Source organism: Spea bombifrons, chromosome 8 (genome assembly GCF_027358695.1).
Source record: "Spea bombifrons isolate aSpeBom1 chromosome 8, aSpeBom1.2.pri, whole genome shotgun sequence".
Lineage (NCBI taxonomy): Eukaryota > Metazoa > Chordata > Amphibia > Anura > Pelobatidae > Spea > Spea bombifrons.
In genome coordinates this window covers 46,087,580-46,107,187 of record NC_071094.1, presented here as the reverse complement: position 1 = coordinate 46,107,187, position 19,608 = coordinate 46,087,580, and the positions used below count along the sequence as shown (strand labels likewise).

At 52.5% G+C, this 19,608-nt stretch overlaps 2 protein-coding genes across 3 annotated transcripts; both read left to right on the top strand.

Moving 5' to 3' along the window:
* Nucleotides 1–6,796, top strand: EIF3K (eukaryotic translation initiation factor 3 subunit K). Its single transcript, XM_053473980.1, has 8 exons — nt 1–154; nt 639–737; nt 1,202–1,322; nt 1,650–1,724; nt 2,217–2,283; nt 6,318–6,395; nt 6,513–6,638; nt 6,715–6,796. The coding sequence occupies exons 1-8, from the start codon at nt 96–98 to the stop codon at nt 6,744–6,746; spliced, it is 657 nt and encodes a 218-aa protein (XP_053329955.1). The 5' UTR covers nt 1–95; the 3' UTR covers nt 6,747–6,796.
* Nucleotides 6,797–10,030: 3,234 nt separating this feature from the next.
* On the top strand, nt 10,031–19,392 carry CLIP3 (CAP-Gly domain containing linker protein 3). Of its 2 annotated transcripts, none has more exons than XR_008355299.1 (14): nt 10,031–10,118; nt 12,197–12,338; nt 12,643–12,782; nt 13,781–13,874; nt 14,059–14,220; nt 14,635–14,753; nt 14,887–15,123; nt 15,354–15,489; nt 15,621–15,749; nt 16,293–16,427; nt 16,918–17,041; nt 17,131–17,199; nt 18,718–18,790; nt 19,150–19,392. XR_008355299.1 is itself a non-coding variant. In XM_053473973.1 (14 exons), the coding sequence occupies exons 2-14, from the start codon at nt 12,203–12,205 to the stop codon at nt 19,202–19,204; spliced, it is 1,605 nt and encodes a 534-aa protein (XP_053329948.1). In that variant the 5' UTR covers nt 10,031–10,118; nt 12,197–12,202; the 3' UTR covers nt 19,205–19,392. The 2 variants fall into 2 exon arrangements, 1 of the variants encoding a protein (XP_053329948.1); XM_053473973.1 differs by having other exon boundaries at nt 17,131–17,195.
* The last annotated feature ends 216 nt before the right edge of the window (nt 19,393–19,608 follow it).

Genomic DNA, 19,608 nt, shown 5'->3' with positions numbered 1-19,608 from the left:
AGTGAGGGCGGAAGCGGCTCGGTGCGCGTTTGCCTTAGCGCCGGAAGTTGTTGCGAGTTTCCTCTTCCGCTGTATTCCTCTCCCCATCAGGCAACATGGCCTCGTTCGAGCAGATGAGAGCAAATGTAGGCAAATTATTGAGAGGGATTGACAGGTGAGTGCTCGCAGGGGTAGCGGGAGGGTTCCGTGTTAACTCTGCCTCGGGCAAAATCACGTTTGGGTTGGTGGGCTCCTAACTCACCTAATGAGGGTTTCTCTCGTGCCCCCATTCAGCAGGTACCGGCCCCTGCGTGGGGGTATTATCGGGGTATAACTCACCCATGCCCCTATCTACAGGTACCGGCCCCTGCGTGGGGGTATTATCGGGGTATAACTCACCCATGCCCCTATCTACAGGTACCGGCCCCTGCGTGGGGGTATTATATGTGTAAAGCACGAAGGGGAGGGGGTATAAATTACTCATGCCCATATCTATAGGTACCATCTATCTGCGTGGGGGTATTATATGTGTAATTCACCAAGGGGAGGGGGTAATCCTGACTCATGCCCTCTGTGTGGGGGCATTTTATGTGTGACGGAGCGGGGCAGCTGCGCCCGTTGCCCGCCGCGTGTCATATCGCTGCGTTTCTCTTCTCCAGGTACAATCCAGAAAACCTGGCCACTCTAGAGCGCTACGTGGAGACCCAGGCCAAAGAGAACGCCTACGACCTGGAAGCAAACCTGGCCGTGTTAAAACTGTGAGTAACCCGGAGACCCCCGGACCTGCGAGCTGCCTCAGTGTGCCTGCGCGGGCGGACGTCGGCCTCCTCCACGGCCGGGTGGCTCCTGGTTTTAAGGGTCATTCTGGTCGTCGGCTCAGAAAAATGTGTAACTCTTGATATAAACCCGGTCTCCGATCTCCCGGTTCCTAATTATGATGTAATGATCGCCCGGTGGGGGTATGAATTGCCCCGACCGACAAACCGCTGTAAATCTGTCTTTTAAACCTTTTTGCCCCTAACCCACCAGACTTTGGGGGAGGGGACGGTGCAAATCTTTTGGAATAAAATTACCCCTTTTGTGCCATTTTAAACGGGGCATTTGATTTAATTACCCTTCCCGTTAAAAGGTCTCCACAGGCCGTTTTTCCGAGCAGTCGGCTTTGTTTTTGGGGCGACCCCGCCGGGCCGTGTCCCACTAACCTCTCCCTGTCTACCCGCAGCTACCAGTTCAATCCCGCCTTCTTCCAGACCACCGTCACCGCGCAGGTCCTCCTCAAAGCCCTCACCAACCTGCCCCACACAGACTTCACCCTCTGCAAGTGTATGATTGATCAGAGTCACGTATCCTTTGCTGCTATAAAGTAAGAGGGGAGTTTATATCTCCGTGGAGACGGGTATGGAAGTCTTTACAGGGAACAGCTTTCCGACAGGGTTGGTAGAATCTACGTTTCCTGCATGCTTCGTGAATATCAGCCAGTGAAACGCGCCGGGGGCCACGGAGCGGCAGTTCTGTTAGCTGCGTGTGCGAGGGACTGGGTTCCAGAGGTAGGTGCAGGTTGTGGGGCAGAATTCGCAGATGGCAGAGTCCAGGGTGGTACTTGTAACGTGGCCGGGTTGGCGTGTGTTGCGCGTCTGTTTGCAGAAGACTCCTTAACCATTTGAATCCAGCAAGAAGAGCGGCCAATCCGGCAGATCCTGTATCTGGGGGACCTCTTGGAGACGTGCCACTTCCAGTCTTTTTGGGTGAGTGATTTTTATGGCCGCTGGGCCACGGCATGTCCGGTGTCTGTCGGCGGGAGCCCGAAGTAAATGAACGGAGCTCTCATCTGCTATGAGCCCGGAGTCTGGGCCTGGTGGGGGCCTTGTAACTACAGTCAGTATCTTATCTTCCGCCCCAGAAGCCATTGCTGGGGGTCTGTCCCCCACAGTCTGTATACTGGCACCGGGTACCCAGTTTAACCGTTAAAAGATCTGACACTCGGGTGGCTGAAATACCGCTGTTTGCCGTAACCAGCCCTGCTCCGGGTGCCAGCGAAGCCGTGGCCGCCCGTACCAGAGAGGTTGACGCGTTCCAGCGGAGACGTCTGATGTTACGCTCTTACCCCGATACCACCCCTACCCCCTCATCTGCTCTGTGCTCCGCCAACACCACCCTCCCCCCGCTGCCTTCCCGCTGCTTCCTCTCCATCTTTCTGCCCTCTCTGGACCGTTAACGTTTTGTCCTCCTCTCTGCAGCAAGCCTTGGATGAGAATCTGGATCTCCTGGACGGAATCACAGGGTTTGAAGATTCTGTCAGAAAATGTAAGTATGTTTTCACTGACCTTCAGTATGTTCCTGATCTCCGATACATTACCGATCATCAATATATTACTAAACACCGATACATTACCGATCGCCAATATATTACTAAACACCGATACATTACCGATCATCAATATATTACTAACTGCCGATACATTACCGATCGTCAATATATTACTAACTGCCGATACATTACCGATCGTCAATACATTACCAACTGCCGATACATTACCGATCGTCAATACATTACCAACTGCCGATACATTACCGATCGTCAATATATTACCAACTGCCGATACATTACCGATCGTCAATATATTACCAACTGCCGATACATTACCGATCGTCAATATATTACCAACTGCCGATACATTACCGATCGTCAATATATCACTAACTGCCGATACATTACCGATCGTCAATACATTACCAACTGCCGATACATTACCGATCGTCAATACATTACTAACTGCCGATACATTACCGATCGTCAATACATTACTAAACACCGATACATTACCGATCGTCAATATATTACTAAACACCGATACATTACCGATCGTCAATATATTACTAAACACCAATACATTACCGATCGTCAATATATTACTAAACACCGATACATTACCGATCGCCAATATATTACCAACTGCCGATACATTACCGATCGTCAATATATTACTAAACACCGATACATTACCGATCGCCAATATATTACCAACTGCGATACATTACCGATCGCCAATACATTACTAACTGCCGATACATTACCGATCGTCAATATATTACTAAACACCGATACATTACCGATCGCCAATATATTACCAACTGCGATACATTACCGATCGCCAATACATTACTAACTGCCGATACATTACCGATCGTCAATACATTACTAAACATCGATACATTACCGATCGCCAATATATTACCAACTGCCGATACATTACCGATCGTCAATATATTACTAACTGCCGATACGTTACCGATCGTCAATATATTACTAAACACCGATACATTACCGATCGTCAATATATTACTAACTGCCGATCCATTACCGATCGTCAATACATTACTAACTGCCGATACATTACCGATCGTCAATATATTACCAACTGCGATACATTACCGATCGCCAATATAATACTAACTGCCGATACATTACCGATCGCCAATATATTACCAACTGCCGATACATTACCGATCGTCAATATATTACTAACTGCCGATACGTTACCGATCGTCAATATATTACTAAACACCGATACATTACCGATCGTCAATATATTACTAACTGCCGATCCATTACCGATCGTCAATATATCACTAACTGCCGATACATTACCGATCGTCAATACATTACCAACTGCCGATACATTACCGATCGTCAATATATTACTAACTGCCGATACCGATCGTCAATACATTACTAACTGCCGATACATTACCGATCGTCAATACATTACTAACTGCCGATACGTTACCGATCGTCAATTCATTATTAACTGCCGATACATTACTGATCGTCAATATTACTAAACACCGATACATTACCGATCGTCAATATATTACCAACTGCCGATACATTACCGATCGTCAATATATTACTAACTGCGATACATTACCGATCGTCAATATATTGCTAACTGCCGATACATTACCGATCGTCAATATATTACCAACTGCCGATACATTACCAATCGTCAATATATTACTAAACACCGATACATTACCAATCGTCAATATATTACTAACTGCCGATACATTACCGATCGTCAATATATTACTAACTGCCGATACATTACCGATCGTCAATATATTACTAAACACCGATACATTACCGATCGCCAATATATTACTAAACACCGATACATTACCGATCGTCAATATATTACCAACTGCCGATACATTACCGATCGTCAATACATTACTAACTGCCGATACATTACCGATCGTCAATACATTACTAACTGCCGATACATTACCGATCGTCAATACATTACCAACTGCGATACATTACTGATCGTCAATATATTAGTAACTGCCGATACATTACCGATCGTCAATATATATTACTAAACACCGATACATTACCGATCGTCAATACATTACTAACTGCCGATACATTACCGATCGTCAATACATTACTAACTGCCGATACATTACCGATCGTCAATACATTACTAAACACCGATACATTACCGATCGTCAATACATTACTAACTGCCAATACATTACCGATCGTCAATATATTACTAACTGCCGATACATTACCGATCGTCAATATATTACTAACTGCCGATACATTACCGATCGTCAATACATTACTAACTGCCGATACATTACCGATCGTCAATACATTACTAACTGCCGATACATTACCGATCGTCAATACATTACTAAACACCGATACATTACCGATCGTCAATATATTACTAAACACCAATACATTACCGATCGTCAATATATTACTAAACACCGATACATTACCGATCGCCAATATATTACCAACTGCCGATACATTACCGATCGTCAATATATTACTAAACACCGATACATTACCGATCGCCAATATATTACCAACTGCGATACATTACCGATCGCCAATACATTACTAACTGCCGATACATTACCGATCGTCAATATATTACTAAACACCGATACATTACCGATCGCCAATACATTACTAAACACCGATACATTACCGATCGTCAATACATTACTAACTGCCAATACATTACCGATCGTCAATATATTACTAACTGCCGATACATTACCGATCGTCAATATATTACTAACTGCCGATACATTACCGATCGTCAATACATTACTAACTGCCGATACATTACCGATCGTCAATACATTGCTAACTGCCGATACATTACCGATCGTCAATACATTACTAAACACCGATACATTACCGATCGTCAATATATTACTAAACACCAATACATTACCGATCGTCAATATATTACTAAACACCGATACATTACCGATCGCCAATATATTACCAACTGCCGATACATTACCGATCGTCAATATATTACTAAACACCGATACATTACCGATCGCCAATATATTACCAACTGCGATACATTACCGATCGCCAATACATTACTAAACACCAATACATTACCGATCGTCAATATATTACTAACTGCGATACATTACCGATCGTCAATACATTACCAACTGCCGATACATTACCGATCGTCAATACATTACTAACTGCCGATACGTTACCGATCATCAATACATTACTAACTGCCGATACATTACCGATCGCCAATACATTACTAAACACCGATACATTACCGATCGTCAATACATTACTAACTGCCAATACATTACCGATCGTCAATATATTACTAACTGCCGATACATTACCGATCGTCAATATATTACTAACTGCCGATACATTACCGATCGTCAATACATTACTAACTGCCGATACATTACCGATCGTCAATACATTACTAACTGCCAATACATTACCGATCGTCAATATATTACTAACTGCCGATACATTACCGATCGTCAATATATTACTAACTGCCGATACATTACCGATCGTCAATATATTACCAACTGCCGATACATTACCGATCGTCAATATATTACTAACTGCCGATACATTACCGATCGTCAATACATTACTAAACACCGATACATTACCGATCGCCAATATATTACTAACTGCCGATACATTACCGATCGTCAATACATTACTAACTGCCGATACATTACCGATCGTCAATATATTACTAACTGCCGATACATTACCGATCGTCAATATATTACCAACTGCCGATACATTACCGATCGTCAATATATTACTAACTGCCGATACATTACCGATCGCCAATATATTACTAAACACCGATGCATTACCGATCGTCAATACATTGCTACGTCCTGTACTTGACACACTGCTGTACTTGAGTGTTTGCCCCTCGGACACACGAGCCCCGGGGGGGGGTTAATAAATTGGCTTCCGGTGCTGATGTTTTTTTTCTGCCCCCGGTTCCTTTCAGTTATTTGCCACGTGGTGGGCATCACGTATCAGCATATTGACCGCTGGCTGCTGGCCGAGATGCTCGGGGATTTGTCAGGTAAGAGCCGGTGCCGGCAGAGACGCCTCGCATGCCCTCCCCTGCGTATCACCCGAGGCTGGTGGGCCGCGCAGGCCTCGTCCGCCCGCTTATCCGTGGCCCCCTTTCTCCCCGCAGAGCCCCAGCTCCGAGTGTGGATGAGTAAATACGGCTGGTCGGAAGGAGAGAACGGAAAGATCTTCATCTGCAACCAGGAGGAAAACATCAAGCCCAAGAACATCGTGGAGAAGATAGACTTTGACAGTAAGTTTCCGTCTCACCGCGTTACTTTGTGCCGCACGGAATCCGCCGCTCAGCCGCCTCCTCTCCTCTCTTTCAGGTGTTTCCGGAATAATGGCGACCTCTCAATGAAGATAGAATTTTATATATTAGCTCGGTGTTAATAAACTCCACAAACTGCTTCTTTGTCTTGTTTTGTTGGGGGGGGGCTTGGGGGTAGTTCAGACGGGGGAGGGGCTTGGGGGTAGTTCAGACGGGGGGGGGGGCTGTCACTGGTTACCGTCCTTTTATATTGTAAGGTTTTGTGTCTGGACTTGATTGACAGTTCCCTGGATCCTCGGGGGCCGGCAGGTTCCTCTCCAACGATCTGCTTTAAAAGATAAATAAAACTCCTTTCGGTAAATCGTCTTTTTCCCAACGCTTGCCTTTAAAGGATGCACGTTTTGGGCCGGTGCTCTGGGACCACGGAGGTCTCTTCTTCAAATGGGAATAACTCCTGCAAAATCCCGGGTCTGGGAGACTAAGGAGACGTACCCAACCGGCGGGACTGGACACGGAGCTCTTAGTAGATTGCAGAGCCCTCCTTATTGTGTCCAAATTATGTGAAGTCGTGTTGTACGACGCTGAGGAATATGATGGCGCTATAGAAATCAATAATCGTAACAGGTGTGAGATTATGGAGATAAACGCGGCCGTCCACGTAATCTGTATATCCCCCCCCCGCGCATGCTGTCTGATTTGTTATATTGTTTGGATCTTGGACCTGGATCTGCCTTCCAGAAGCCGCCTTAATCCTTTTACTGCGTGAATAAATCAAAGGGTTTTAATTCCGGAGAGAGCCGCGGAGGGCAGATTTATTAACGAGTTACGGGTTTCATTCTGCAAAAAGCTGACTTCCCGGACGGGCTAGAAATGATTGTTTCTGCCGGACAGCGAGTTAACCGGAGCGCCGACGCTTCCCGCGGACCTGCTGGAGGGAGTGCGGTGCCTGTTTGGGGTCCGCGGCTGGTGCTTGGAGAAGCACGTTATGGTGGGACGCTGTATAGGGTAATAACCCCCAGCGCTGTATACAGTAATGCCAGCATTTTGCCCCAATACCCCCCCCTTGTGATAATTTGTGTGACTTTCCCGGCTCAAACACCGCACTGAGCTGATGCTTTATGGCGATGCAAATGAAGTCCGTTCCTCCATAGACTCATTAGTCAGAGAGTCCAACTGGGTGATGAAGACTGAGCCGTTCTATTGTCCCCCACAGGCAGTATTTTTAATGTGGGGCCGGGATTGAAGGAATCGCTGATCCCCTGGAGCTCCCAGACTGGTTTGGCCCCCTGTTCATTTATTCTGGAACCTTAGAGCAAACCTGGCGTTCAGCCTTCGGCCTCCTTCCGTGCCCTCGCCTGGGCAAAAGCAATAAGGGACGCTGCGGCAATGCTTACAGAGGAGGGGGTGCATTTATTGGGTAAAATTATTAAGCGTATCCCCTGCTTAGTTATTCTCTCTCTCGGGGTGGTGGGGTATGAAGCCTTGCCCCCCTGCTCTGTTATTCTCTCCCGGGGTGGTGGGGTATAAAGCGTTGCCCCCCCCCTGCTCTGTTATTCTATCCCGTGGTGGTGGGGTATAAAGCGTTGCCCCCCTGCTCTGTTATTCTCTCCCGGGGTGGTGGGGTATAAAGCGTTGCCCCTGCTCTGTTATTCTCTCCCGGGGTGGTGGGGTATAAAGCGTTGCCCCCCCTGCTCTGTTATTCTCTCCCGGGGTGGTGGGGTATAAAGCGTTGCCCCCCTGCTCTGTTATTCTCTCCCGGGTGGTGGGGTATAAAGCGTTGCCCCCCCTGCTCTGTTATTCTCTCCCGGGTGGTGGGGTATAAAGCGTTGCCCCCCCTGCTCTGTTATTCTCTCCCGGGGTGGTGGGGTATAAAGCGTTGCCCCCCTGCTCTGTTATTCTCTCCCGGGTGGTGGGGTATAAAGCGTTGCCCCCCCTGCTCTGTTATTCTCTCCCGGGTGGTGGGGTATAAAGCGTTGCCCCCCTGCTCTGTTATTCTCTCCCGGGTGGTGGGGTATAAAGCGTTGCCCCCCTGCTCTGTTATTCTCTCCCGGGGTGGTGGGGTATAAAGCGTTGCCCCTGCTCTGTTATTCTCTCCCGGGGTGGTGGGGTATAAAGCGTTGCCCCCCTGCTCTGTTATTCTCTCCCGGGGTAGTGGGGTATAAAGCGTTGCCCCCCCTGCTCTGTTATTCTCTCTCCCGTGGTGGTCGGGTATAAAGCGTTGCCCCCCTGCTCTGTTATTCTCTCCCGGGGTGGTGGGGTATAAAGCGTTGCCCCCCCCTCTCTGTTATTCTCTCCCGGGGTGGTGGGGTATAAAGCGTTGCCCCTGCTCTGTTATTCTCTCCCGGGGTGGTGGGGTATAAAGCGTTGCCCCCCTGCTCTGTTATTCTCTCCCGGGTGGTGGGGTATAAAGCGTTGCCCCCCTGCTCTGTTATTCTCTCCCGGGGTGGTGGGGTATAAAGCGTTGCCCCCCTGCTCTGTTATTCTCTCCCGGGGTGGTGGGGTATAAAGCGTTGCCCCCCCTGCTCTGTTATTCTCTCCCGGGGTGGTGGGGTATAAAGCGTTGCCCCCCTGCTCTGTTATTCTCTCCCGGGGTGGTGGGGTATAAAGCGTTGCCCCCCTGCTCTGTTATTCTCTCCCGGGGTGGTGGGGTATAAAGCGTTGCCCCCCTGCTCTGTTATTCTCTCCCGGGGTGGTGGGGTATAAAGCGTTGCCCCCCTGCTCTGTTATTCTCTCCCAGGGTAGTGGGGTATAAAGCGTTGCCCCCCCCTGCTCTGTTATTCTCTCCCGGGTGGTGGGGTATAAAGCGTTGCCCCCTGCTCTGTTATTCTCTCCCGGGGTGGTGGGGTATAAAGCGTTGCCCCCCTGCTCTGTTATTCTCTCCCAGGTGGTGGGGTATAAAGCGTTGCCCCCCTGCTCTGTTATTCTCTCCCAGGTGGTGGGGTATAAAGCCTTGCCCCCCTGCTCTGTTATTCTCTCTCTCGGGGTGGTGGGGTATAAAGCGTTGCCCCCCTGCTCTGTTATTCTCTCCCGGGGTGGTGGGGTATAAAGCGTTGCCCCCCTGCTCTGTTATTCTCTCCCGGGGTAGTGGGGTATAAAGCGTTGCCCCCCTGCTCTGTTATTCTCTCTCTTGTATTCAGTATCTGAAGGCCGCTAGAACCCTCTGCCCTCCACCTCCCTGGGCTTGTTTATGCATCAGCCATCCCTTCTCTCCCCCCTCCCTTCTGCCTCCCCCTCCTGCCATTCTCTCTCTCAGTCTCCCCCCTCCCTCCTGCCTTTCTCTCCCTCAGTCTCCCCCTCTCTCCTCCCTCCTCCTCTCCTCCCTCTCATTATATTCACAGCATCCTTGTGACGCAGGAAGGAAAGAGCAGAAAATCTCAGCATCAGCACCAGAATCCAGCCGGCTGGGAAGAGGACTCCGGATCAGAACAGACAGAACCGGCCTTTAACTCCCGAGGTCCTGCGGTGAGTCCGGGGTCTGCCTTAGGGGGATAAGGATGGGGGTATTGGGGGTCTCGGGGGCACAATCTTTATTTCAGCTCGTTGATAAGCAGCGGCCTATCGGGGAATCGCAAATTTACATCTGGGATCAGAGATACATCGGCTGTAAGTCGAGTATAATACTGGACAGACAGACAGACACGGGACATGGGGCAGAGGGGGACAGACGGAGGCAGAGACACATGTCATGGGGACAGACAGACACGGGACCTGGAGGACAGAGAGACAGACACTGGACTGGGGGGACAGACAGACGCAGGGCAGGGAGACAGACTGACAGACACAGACAGACAGGTGCGGACGCGTCACTGCTATGCACTCTGACGCAGGGCAGACAAACAGACAAAGGGATTTATAAATGGACAGAGCCAGCAGACAGATGGACAGACAGTGGGGTGCCACCCGGAGTCCGTTGGGTTGATTCCCGGATTATTTAGGTGGAATTTATTATTAATTTATTAATCGGTTGAATCCTCGTCGTTCTGGCGGTTTCTGTATTCGAGGTTCTGGCTGCCGGGGGGTCTCTGTATTAAGGTTCTGGCTGCCGGGGGTCTCTGTATTCGAGGTTCTGGCTGCCGGGGGGGGTCTCTGTATTAAGGTTCTGGCTGCCGGGGGTCTCTGTATTAAGGTTCTGGCTGCCGGGGGGTCTCTGTATTCGAGGTTCTGGCTGCCGGGGGTCTCTGTATTCGAGGTTCTGGCTGTCAGGGGTCTCTGTATTCAATGTTCTGGCTGCCGGGGGCTTCAGTATTCGAGGTTCCAGCTTCCGGGGGTCTCTGTTTCAGTTTCCGGCATCGGCCACCTGGGACCCTCAGTCATTGGCCATCTAATGGAGGTCACACAAGGCTCTTGTCGCTCTGGACACCGAGGGGTTGTGTCCGTGGTCAGACCTTTGGGAATTGGCTTTTCCGTAGAGATGTCCATCAGCTGGAGCTTTCCACTCCCTGAGACCACCAAACAGATCCGCCTGCCAGGGGTAATTCAACTGATGGCAAGAAGGGGAATTGCCCTCCCCTGGGCATCTCTAACTGGGTTAGATGCTGTCTGTGAGGCAGAACCGAAACATTTACAGAGAAAGTAAATCCCCCTCCTGCCTCCTGCCCCGCGAACGGCCCTGGGGGCCACACGATGCGCCAGGTGTGTTAGAAAATGTCACCTCTACAAAAAGTTTTAGGCTAATATGCGTCTTTCTCAGCGATACCCCATCTAATAGGGGTAGAGCCCTAGGGGTCTCGGGGTAGGTGCCCTGTCTGCTGAGGGTTAGATACCCCATCTAATAGGGGTAGAGCCCTCGGGGTGTTTGGAGGTAGGTCTCGGGGTAGGTGCCCCGTCTGCTGAGGGTTAGATACCCCATTTCTTGGTGGTTAATGGCCAAATCTGTTGGTGGTTGGATGCTCTGTCTTTTGGGAGAGGGGTAGATTCCCCGCCTGTTTGGGATTAGGGGCCCAGCCAGTTGGGCGTTGGGATGCCCCATCTGTTGGGGGTTGGGATGCCCCATCTGTTGGGGGTTGGGATGCCCCATCTGTTGGGGGTTGAGATGCCCCATCTGTTGGGGGTTCAGGTACCCTGTCTGTTGGGGGAGAGACCAGGAGTCCCATCTACTGGGGAGGCTGTACTGCCTGCTGGACTTGTGAGGTTGGATGCTGTTTTGGGGCAGCTTTTGGTGGTTTTGCCCCTGTCCGTGGCATTGGTGGTATTAGTGAATATTCTCGGTCTCATTGATGACGCCTCGCCGCTTTCTCCAGGGTCCCGTGCTGAATCGCATGTTAAGCGGGGGTCTTTGTTGCGTTGCAGGGCCCGGCTCCTCGGGTTAGGAGTTGGCACTGAGCTCACAGCTCCACTAAAAATGTTTTTCTCCTCCTCAAAACTACAGCTGTAGTCGGACCACTTGGTGCCTTATTGTAATGTTACTGGTCTGTACTGGGAACCTTTAACTGTTTAAACGAGTGCCTTATTGTAATGTTACTGGTCTGTACTGGGGACCTGTAACTGGTTTAACTGGTGCCTTATTGTAATGTTACTGGTATTCCTCTTTTGATGGGCAGTAAATCATGACGAGAGAGGACCCCCCAGATTCCCCGTCAGAGGACAGTCAGCTCCCCGCAGAGCTCCAGAGCTCCACCCCCGAGAGGCGGAGGAGACCATTGGTGCATCCGTCGGCCCCTGCTCCCCTCCCGAAGGACTATGGTAAATAGGGGTCCCATGATTATACTGGGAATAACTGAGCCGTTTGGATTTAACTGGGATGTAACTGTGGTGGTGGTGGGATTACAATGTGATACAACGGGCGGGGATTATACTGGGCGAGTTAACTGACCCATTCAGATTATACTGGGCTAGTTAACTGTCCCATTGGGATTGTATTGGGATATAACTGGGCCATTACTGAAAAGAGATTGAAGTTATTAAAATAATATTTTTTCTCAATAAAAAATAACCAGTTTTCTTCCTCATCGCCTTTGCCCCCCCCCTCACCGATTGCCCCTGCCAGCGTTCACGTTCTTTGACCCCAATGACGCTGCATGCCAGGAGATCCTGTACAACCCACAGACCACGGTACCTGAGCTCTTTGCCATCATCCGCCAGTGGGTCCCGCAGGTCCAACACAAGATCGACATCATCGGCAGCGAGGTAGGAGAGCTACGCAGCCAGCACCTCTAGGACAAGCTGGGGATATCTAGGACAGGTGCACTGGAACCTCTAAGACAAGGGGGGTGCATCATATGAGAGCTGTAATATTTGGGCAGTTTTATGTTGCTGTAGGGGCAGTGGGGACATGGAATCTCATCCCTGCAGACATGGGAGTCATTGTAACCACAACTAACAGGGTATATTGCCTCGGGGCAGATGCTAGGGGTATGTTTGCTGCAGTTATTGGAGTCAATGGGTTTGGGGCAGGTGTCGGGGTATGTATTGGGGTAAATGGTTGTGGGGCAGGTGTCGGGGTATGTGTTGGGGTAAATAGGTTTGGGGCAGGTGTCGGGGTATGTATTGGGATAAGTGGGTTTGGGGCAGGAGTTGGGGTATGTATTGGGGTAAATGGTTGTGGGGCAGGTGTCGGGGTATGTATTGGGGTAAATAGGTTTGGGGCAGGTGTCGGGGTATGTATTGGGGTAAATGGGTTTGGGGCAGGAGTTGGGGTATGTATTGGGGTAATTGGTGTTGGGGTATGTATTGGGGTAATTGGGTTTGGGGCAGGTGTGGGGGTATGTATTGGGGTAATTGGGTTTGGGGCAGGTGTTGGGGTATGTATTGGGATAAGTGGGTTTGGGGCAGGGCAGGTGTTGGGGTATATATTGGGGTAATTGGGTTTGGGGCAGGTGTTGGGGTATGTATTGGGGTAAATGGGTTTGGGGCAGGAGTTGGGGTATGTATTGGGGTAAATGGTTGTGGGGCAGGTGTCGGGGTATGTATTGGGGTAATTGGGTTTGGGGCAGGTGTTGGGGTAAATAGGTTTGGGGCAGGTGTTGGGGTAATTGGTGTTGGGGTATGTATTGGGGTAATTGGTTGTGGGGCAGGTGTCGGGGTATATATTGGGGTAAATAGGTTTGGGGCAGGTGTTGGGGTAATTGATGTTGGGGTAAATGGCTGTGGGGCAGATACCGGGGTAACACGTCTCTCCCTGTCAGATCCTGAAGCGCGGCTGCCATGTGAATGACCGGGACGGGCTGACGGACATGACCCTGTTACACTACGCCTGCAAAGCCGGAGCCCACGGCGTGGGTAACGTATCAGCCGCCGGTGTACTCAGTGCAGCTCGCCAAACACGGCCCTAAACTAAGTGATATCCGGCCCCTGGGTAACACACGGGAAGGATTTAGGGCCCCGCGACACGTTCCATGATATCGGGCCCCCGATATACTCTGCACTTTGCCTAAACTGCCATTTCCTTGTAACGTGACATCAGGTGACCCGGCGGCCGCAGTCAGACTGTCCAATCAGCTTCTCGTCCTGGGAGCCGACGTCACGCTCCGCAGCCGCTGGACCAACATGAACGCTCTGCACTACGCGGCCTACTTCGACGTCCCGGAGCTCCTGCGCATCCTGCTGAAGGCGTCGAAGCCCAAAGGTGAGACGGCGCGTGGAGTCTGCGCGGTTATGGGACGCGGCGCGAGGGAACGGGGCGGGAGGGGACACGGTGTGAGGGGAGCCTGCGCGGTTATGGAACGCGGCGTGAGGGGACACGGAGCGAGGATGTGGAGAGAGGGGATGCAGAGCAAGGGGAGACGACAAGAGGGGACGCGGAGCGAGGGGAGTCTGCGCGGTTATGGGACGCGGCGCGAGGGGAGACGACGAGAGGGGGCGCGGAGCGAGGGGACGGGGCGGGAGGGGACACAGTTCAAGGGGACGCGGAGTGAGGGGAGTTTGCGCGGTTATGTGACGGGGGCCCTAGGGGACATGGTGCGAGGGGACACGGACAGAGGGGACACGGTGCAAGGGGACACTCGCTCACCACCTCACCGCCTCTTCTCTCCCCCTCCAGTACTGAACTCCACCTGCAGCGATTTCAGCCACGGAACGGCTCTGCACATCGCTGCCTCCAACCTCTGCCTGGGGGCCGTTAAATGTCTGCTGGAGCACGGGGCCAACCCGTCCGTAAGGGTAAGAGAGACCCCCAGACGGTGGCGCACCCACCTCTCGCTGCCCGTCCCCGGTAGACGTAGCGCCCTGCAGGAGACGTGAGAGAGAGCCCCGCTCGGGGGCCGCTGACCGCCTTTGGTGTCTCTGTCCACAGAACAGTAAGGGCCAAGTCCCGGCCGAGGTGGTACCTGACCCGATGGACATGGGTCTGGACAAGGCCGAGTCTGCCATGATTGCCAAGGAGCTGAAGCAGCTGCTGGAGGACGCGGTGCCCCTGAGCTGCAACCTGCCCAAAATCACGCTGCCCAACTACGACAACATCCCCGGGAACCTGATGCTGGCGTCGCTGGGGCTGCACCTGGGCGACCGGGTGCTGCTGGACGGCGAGAAGGTAACGGGAGTCAGAGGAGCGGCTCCTGCCCCCCCTGGAACCGGCAGACGCCCTCGCCCGTTATGGCCTGTTCTACTTCCACTGGGTGTCTGTTCTATGTATCTACTACCCTTTCTGTGATCATTACCTCCTTCCCATACTATCGCGGGCGCTCCCTGTAGTTATGACCCTCTTGCCGATGCGTGTGCATTTCACGCGTGTTTAGTGCCACGTCTCTCTCTCCCGGGCAGGCCGGCACTGTGCGCTTCTGCGGTGCCACCGAGTTCGCCAGCGGCCAGTGGGTGGGGGTCGAGCTGGATGAGCCTGAAGGCAAGAATGATGGCAGCGTGGGGGGCATCCGCTACTTCATCTGCCCCCCAAAACACGGTGAGTACCCCTCGCTTCCCATGTTCCAGTATTTGCCCCGTTGATGGCGTAGTGCAGAGTACACTGGCGGCTTGCCGGTATCTGCACCGTTACTCTCTCTGACCCAAATTATTTTAACCCTTTTCTTGCAGGGATTTTTGCCTCCGTGTCCAAGGTCACCAAAGCTCCGGATCCGGCCCCGTCTTCGGTCACCTCCACCCCCCGGACTCCCCGCGTGGACTTCTCCCGCGTCACCGGCAAATCCAAGAAAGAGAAGAAAGGTGAGAGACTCGCCGGATCAACGCTAGCGCCGTGAAGCGGTCCCTGGGCCTCAGGATCAAGCATCACAAGGCTGGCAACTCATTGCCGTAACGTGGCCCTTAACTCCCCTGGGGAACGCAGGCAGGGGCCCCTGGCACAGATGGGGGCCCAGACGCAAACGGTCCTTATTTCGCCAATGAGTGAAGAGCGCAAACCCTGGAGCTCCGTTAGTTTTACCCCTGTCCACGTGCCGAGGGCAGGGGTCTCTTTATTCCCCCCCCGCCGGTGGCTGTCCGTGCTCGGAAGGAGGCATCGCGTGGCACTTTCAGTGTCCTCCAGAGGGCCGCTTCTTGAGAGTCATTCTCAGAAAGGGGAAAGTCGGCTGCACCCCGACCCAGGGACACAGTTTGGGGCCTGAGATACCGCAGGGTTAGCAGGGAGGGCCGTTCCTGGACCGGCTGTAAAGTCCTATTTTCTAAGACGGCTTGTGATTTCTCGCTAAGGTTCTTGTCATAGGGGCCCTCGCCCCCCCCCCCGTGACACCTTCCACGTGTCTCTTGCAGCTTCACAGAAGAAATCCCTGAGCGTGGGCAGCCTGGACAGGGAGGGCCTGAATATCGGCCTCGGGGACCAGGTTCTGGTCGCCGGCCAAAAACAGGGGATTGTGCGCTTCTACGGCAAAACCGACTTCGCTCCTGGTAGGTGGTGATTTTTTACATTCGGTTTTGGGGAAGCCAATCCAGTAACCCCTTCATTCTGGTGCCATTTACCCCCCCCACCACCTCCTGGTGCCATTTACCCCCACACCACCTCCTGGTGCCATTTACCCCCCACACACACCACCTCCTGGTGCCATTTACCCCCCACACCACCTCTTGGTGCCATTTATCCCCCACACCACCTCCTGGTGCCATTTACCCTCACACCACCTCCTGGTGCCATTTACCCCCACACCCACACCACCTCCTGGTGCCATTTACCCTCACACCACCTCCTGGTGCCATTTACCCCCACACCCACACCACCTCCTGGTGCCATTTACCCCCACACCCACACCACCTCCTGGTGCCATTTACCCTCACACCACCTCCTGGTGCCATTTACCCTCACACCACCTCCTGGTGCCATTTACCCCCCACACCACCTCCTGGTGCCATTTACCCCAGAGTGAAAGCCTCTTCCCTGCAGGCTACTGGTTCGGCGTCGAGTTGGAGAAACCCAACGGAAAACACGATGGTTCTGTCTTCGGCGTCCGATACTTTACCTGCTCCCCAAAGCACGGCGTGTTTGCTCCTCCTTCCAGAGTCCAGAGGTGAGGCTCGATTTAGGGCAGGATTATTGAAAAGAATGGACAGAGGGGATAAGCAGAACATTGTGTTAATATATGCTCTTTCCCACCAGGATCGGGGGGCCCAAAGAGCCACAGAGCGACGGCAGCGCAGTGAAAAAGGTTCACCAAGTAACTAGTAGGTACACAGTCTTAACATCTCTCGCGCTGCGGCGCGTGTGCACGAGGACTGCGCATAGACGTGCATGTGTGTAACGCAGCGCGGCACCGCCACGGGGTGTGCATCTGATCCCACGCGGTGCGGCACCGGCACGGGGTGTGCATCTGATCCCACGCGGTGCGGCACCGCCACGGGGTGTGCATCTGATCCCACGCGGTGCGGCACCGCCACGGGGTGTGCATCTGATCCCACGCGGTGCGGCACCGGCACGGGGTGTGCATCTGATCCCACGCGGTGCGGCACCGCCACGGGGTGTGCATCTGATCCCACGCGGTGCGGCACCGCCACGGGGTGTGCATCTGATCCCACGCGGTGCGGCACCGGCACGGGGTGTGCATCTGATCCCACGCGGTGCGGCACCGGCACGGGGTGTGCATCTGATCCCACGCGGTGCCTGTGAGGAGGGGATTCTGTACCTCGCAGCCACAGAAAGTGTCAGGATCTCCTGGCAGCTCCCCGGCATTTCTTGCACAGGTTCAGCGTCTGCCCTGCAGGGGGCGCAGTGAGGAAAGCGACAGGCTGGGGGGTGCGATAAATAGTCCTTTTATCAGTGACATGCTTTGTTGAACAAGGGGTAGTGTGTGATGGGTGTGAGGGCAGTATAGCAGTATATGGGGTGTGAGGGTAGTATATGGGGTGTGAGGGTAGTATATGGGGTGTGAGGGCAGTATAGCAGTATATGGGGTGTGAGGGCAGTATAGCAGTATATGGGGTGTGAGGGCAGTATAGCAGTATATGGGGTGTGAGGGCAGTATATGGGGTGTGAGGGCAGTATAGCAGTATATGGGGTGTGAGGGCAGTATGCGGGGTGTGAGGGCAGTATAGCAGTATATAGGGTGTGAGGGCATTACGTGGGGTGTGAGGGCAGTATAGCAGTATATGGGGTTTGAGGGCAGTATATGGGGTGTGAGGGCAGTATAGCAGTATATGGGGTGTGAGGGCAGTATAGCAGCATATGGGGTGTGAGGGCAGTATATGGGGTGTGAGGGCAGTATAGCAGTACACGGGGTGTGAGGGCAGTACACGGGGTGTGAGGGCAGTATATGGGGTGTGAGGGCAGTATAGCAGTATATGGGGTGTGAGGGCAGTATATGGGGTGTGAGGGCAGTATAGCAGTATATGGTGTGTGAGGCCAGTATAGCAGTATATGGGGTGTGAGGGCAGTACGCGGGGTGTGAGGGCAGTACGCGGGGTGTGAGGGCAGTACGCGCGGTGTGAGGGCAGTACGCGCGGTGTGAGGGCAGTACGCGCGGTGTGAGGGCAGTACGCGCGGTGTGAGGGCAGTACGCGGGGTGTGAGGACAGTACGCGGGGTGTGAGGACAGTACGCGGGGTGTGAGGACAGTACGCGGGGTGTGAGGGCAGTATATGGGGTGTGAGGGCAGTACACAGGGCAAATTCTACGCTGTATGTCTGACAACCCCTAACTGGCTGTCAATTCTAATTTAACTCATTCAGTCCCTCTCTTTCCTCCCTCCCAGTAATGCAGCCAAAGCGTAACCTGAGCACCGTGCGGACCCCCAAAGAGATTGCATCGGAAAACTCCGTTTCCAGGTAACAGACTTGGGGGGTCCCAGCAATTAATAGCCATAGACGGCCAATGATATACGGAGCGTTGTACGAGTAACGCGCTGCGATGTCTGTACGGTACGGGTAACGCTCTGCAATGTCTGCTTTGTATGTGTAACGCTCTGCGATGTCTGTACGGTACGGGAAACGCTCAGCGATGTCTGCATTGTAGCGTAACGCTCTGCGATGTCTGCATTGTAGCGTAACGCACTGCGATGTCTGTGTTGTAGCGTAATGCTCTGCGATGTCTGCGTTGTACGCGTAACGCTCTGCGATGTCTGCATTGTAGCGTAACGCTCTGCGATGTCTGTATTGTACTCACCGTACTCTGTATTACCCTCCAGGCTGCTGTTCTGCTGCTGGTTCCCTTGGCTGCTCCGCACTGAGATGCAATCGTAACCCCCGTAACCCCTCAATCGTTGGGGTCACAGACTGCTCCCCTCCGTCTGTCTGCTGTCCCCCCAGTGCCTTGTGTTTCCTGGCTCTTCTGCCCTGACAGAGGGCACATTCCGAGTGCCCCGAGTGCCCGCAGGTTGAGTGAGCGTCACCCTAGAATCTTCCATAGAAAGCTCCGCACTGGCTGACCATTTAACCCCTTTGTACCTGGAGCGTCCAGCCTGAGAAAAGCAATACTGAATATAACCACTCGCTTCCTCCAGGAGCGGGGCCCTGCTTTCTCCTGCCTTGGTTTTGGGGGCTGTCATTTATTGGGGTACAGTTACACCCCATCCGTCTAACTGGGGCTCTCTGTATCCACTGGATGCCAAAGCTGTGCCTGTTTTGGGTATTCCCTTCACCGGTCT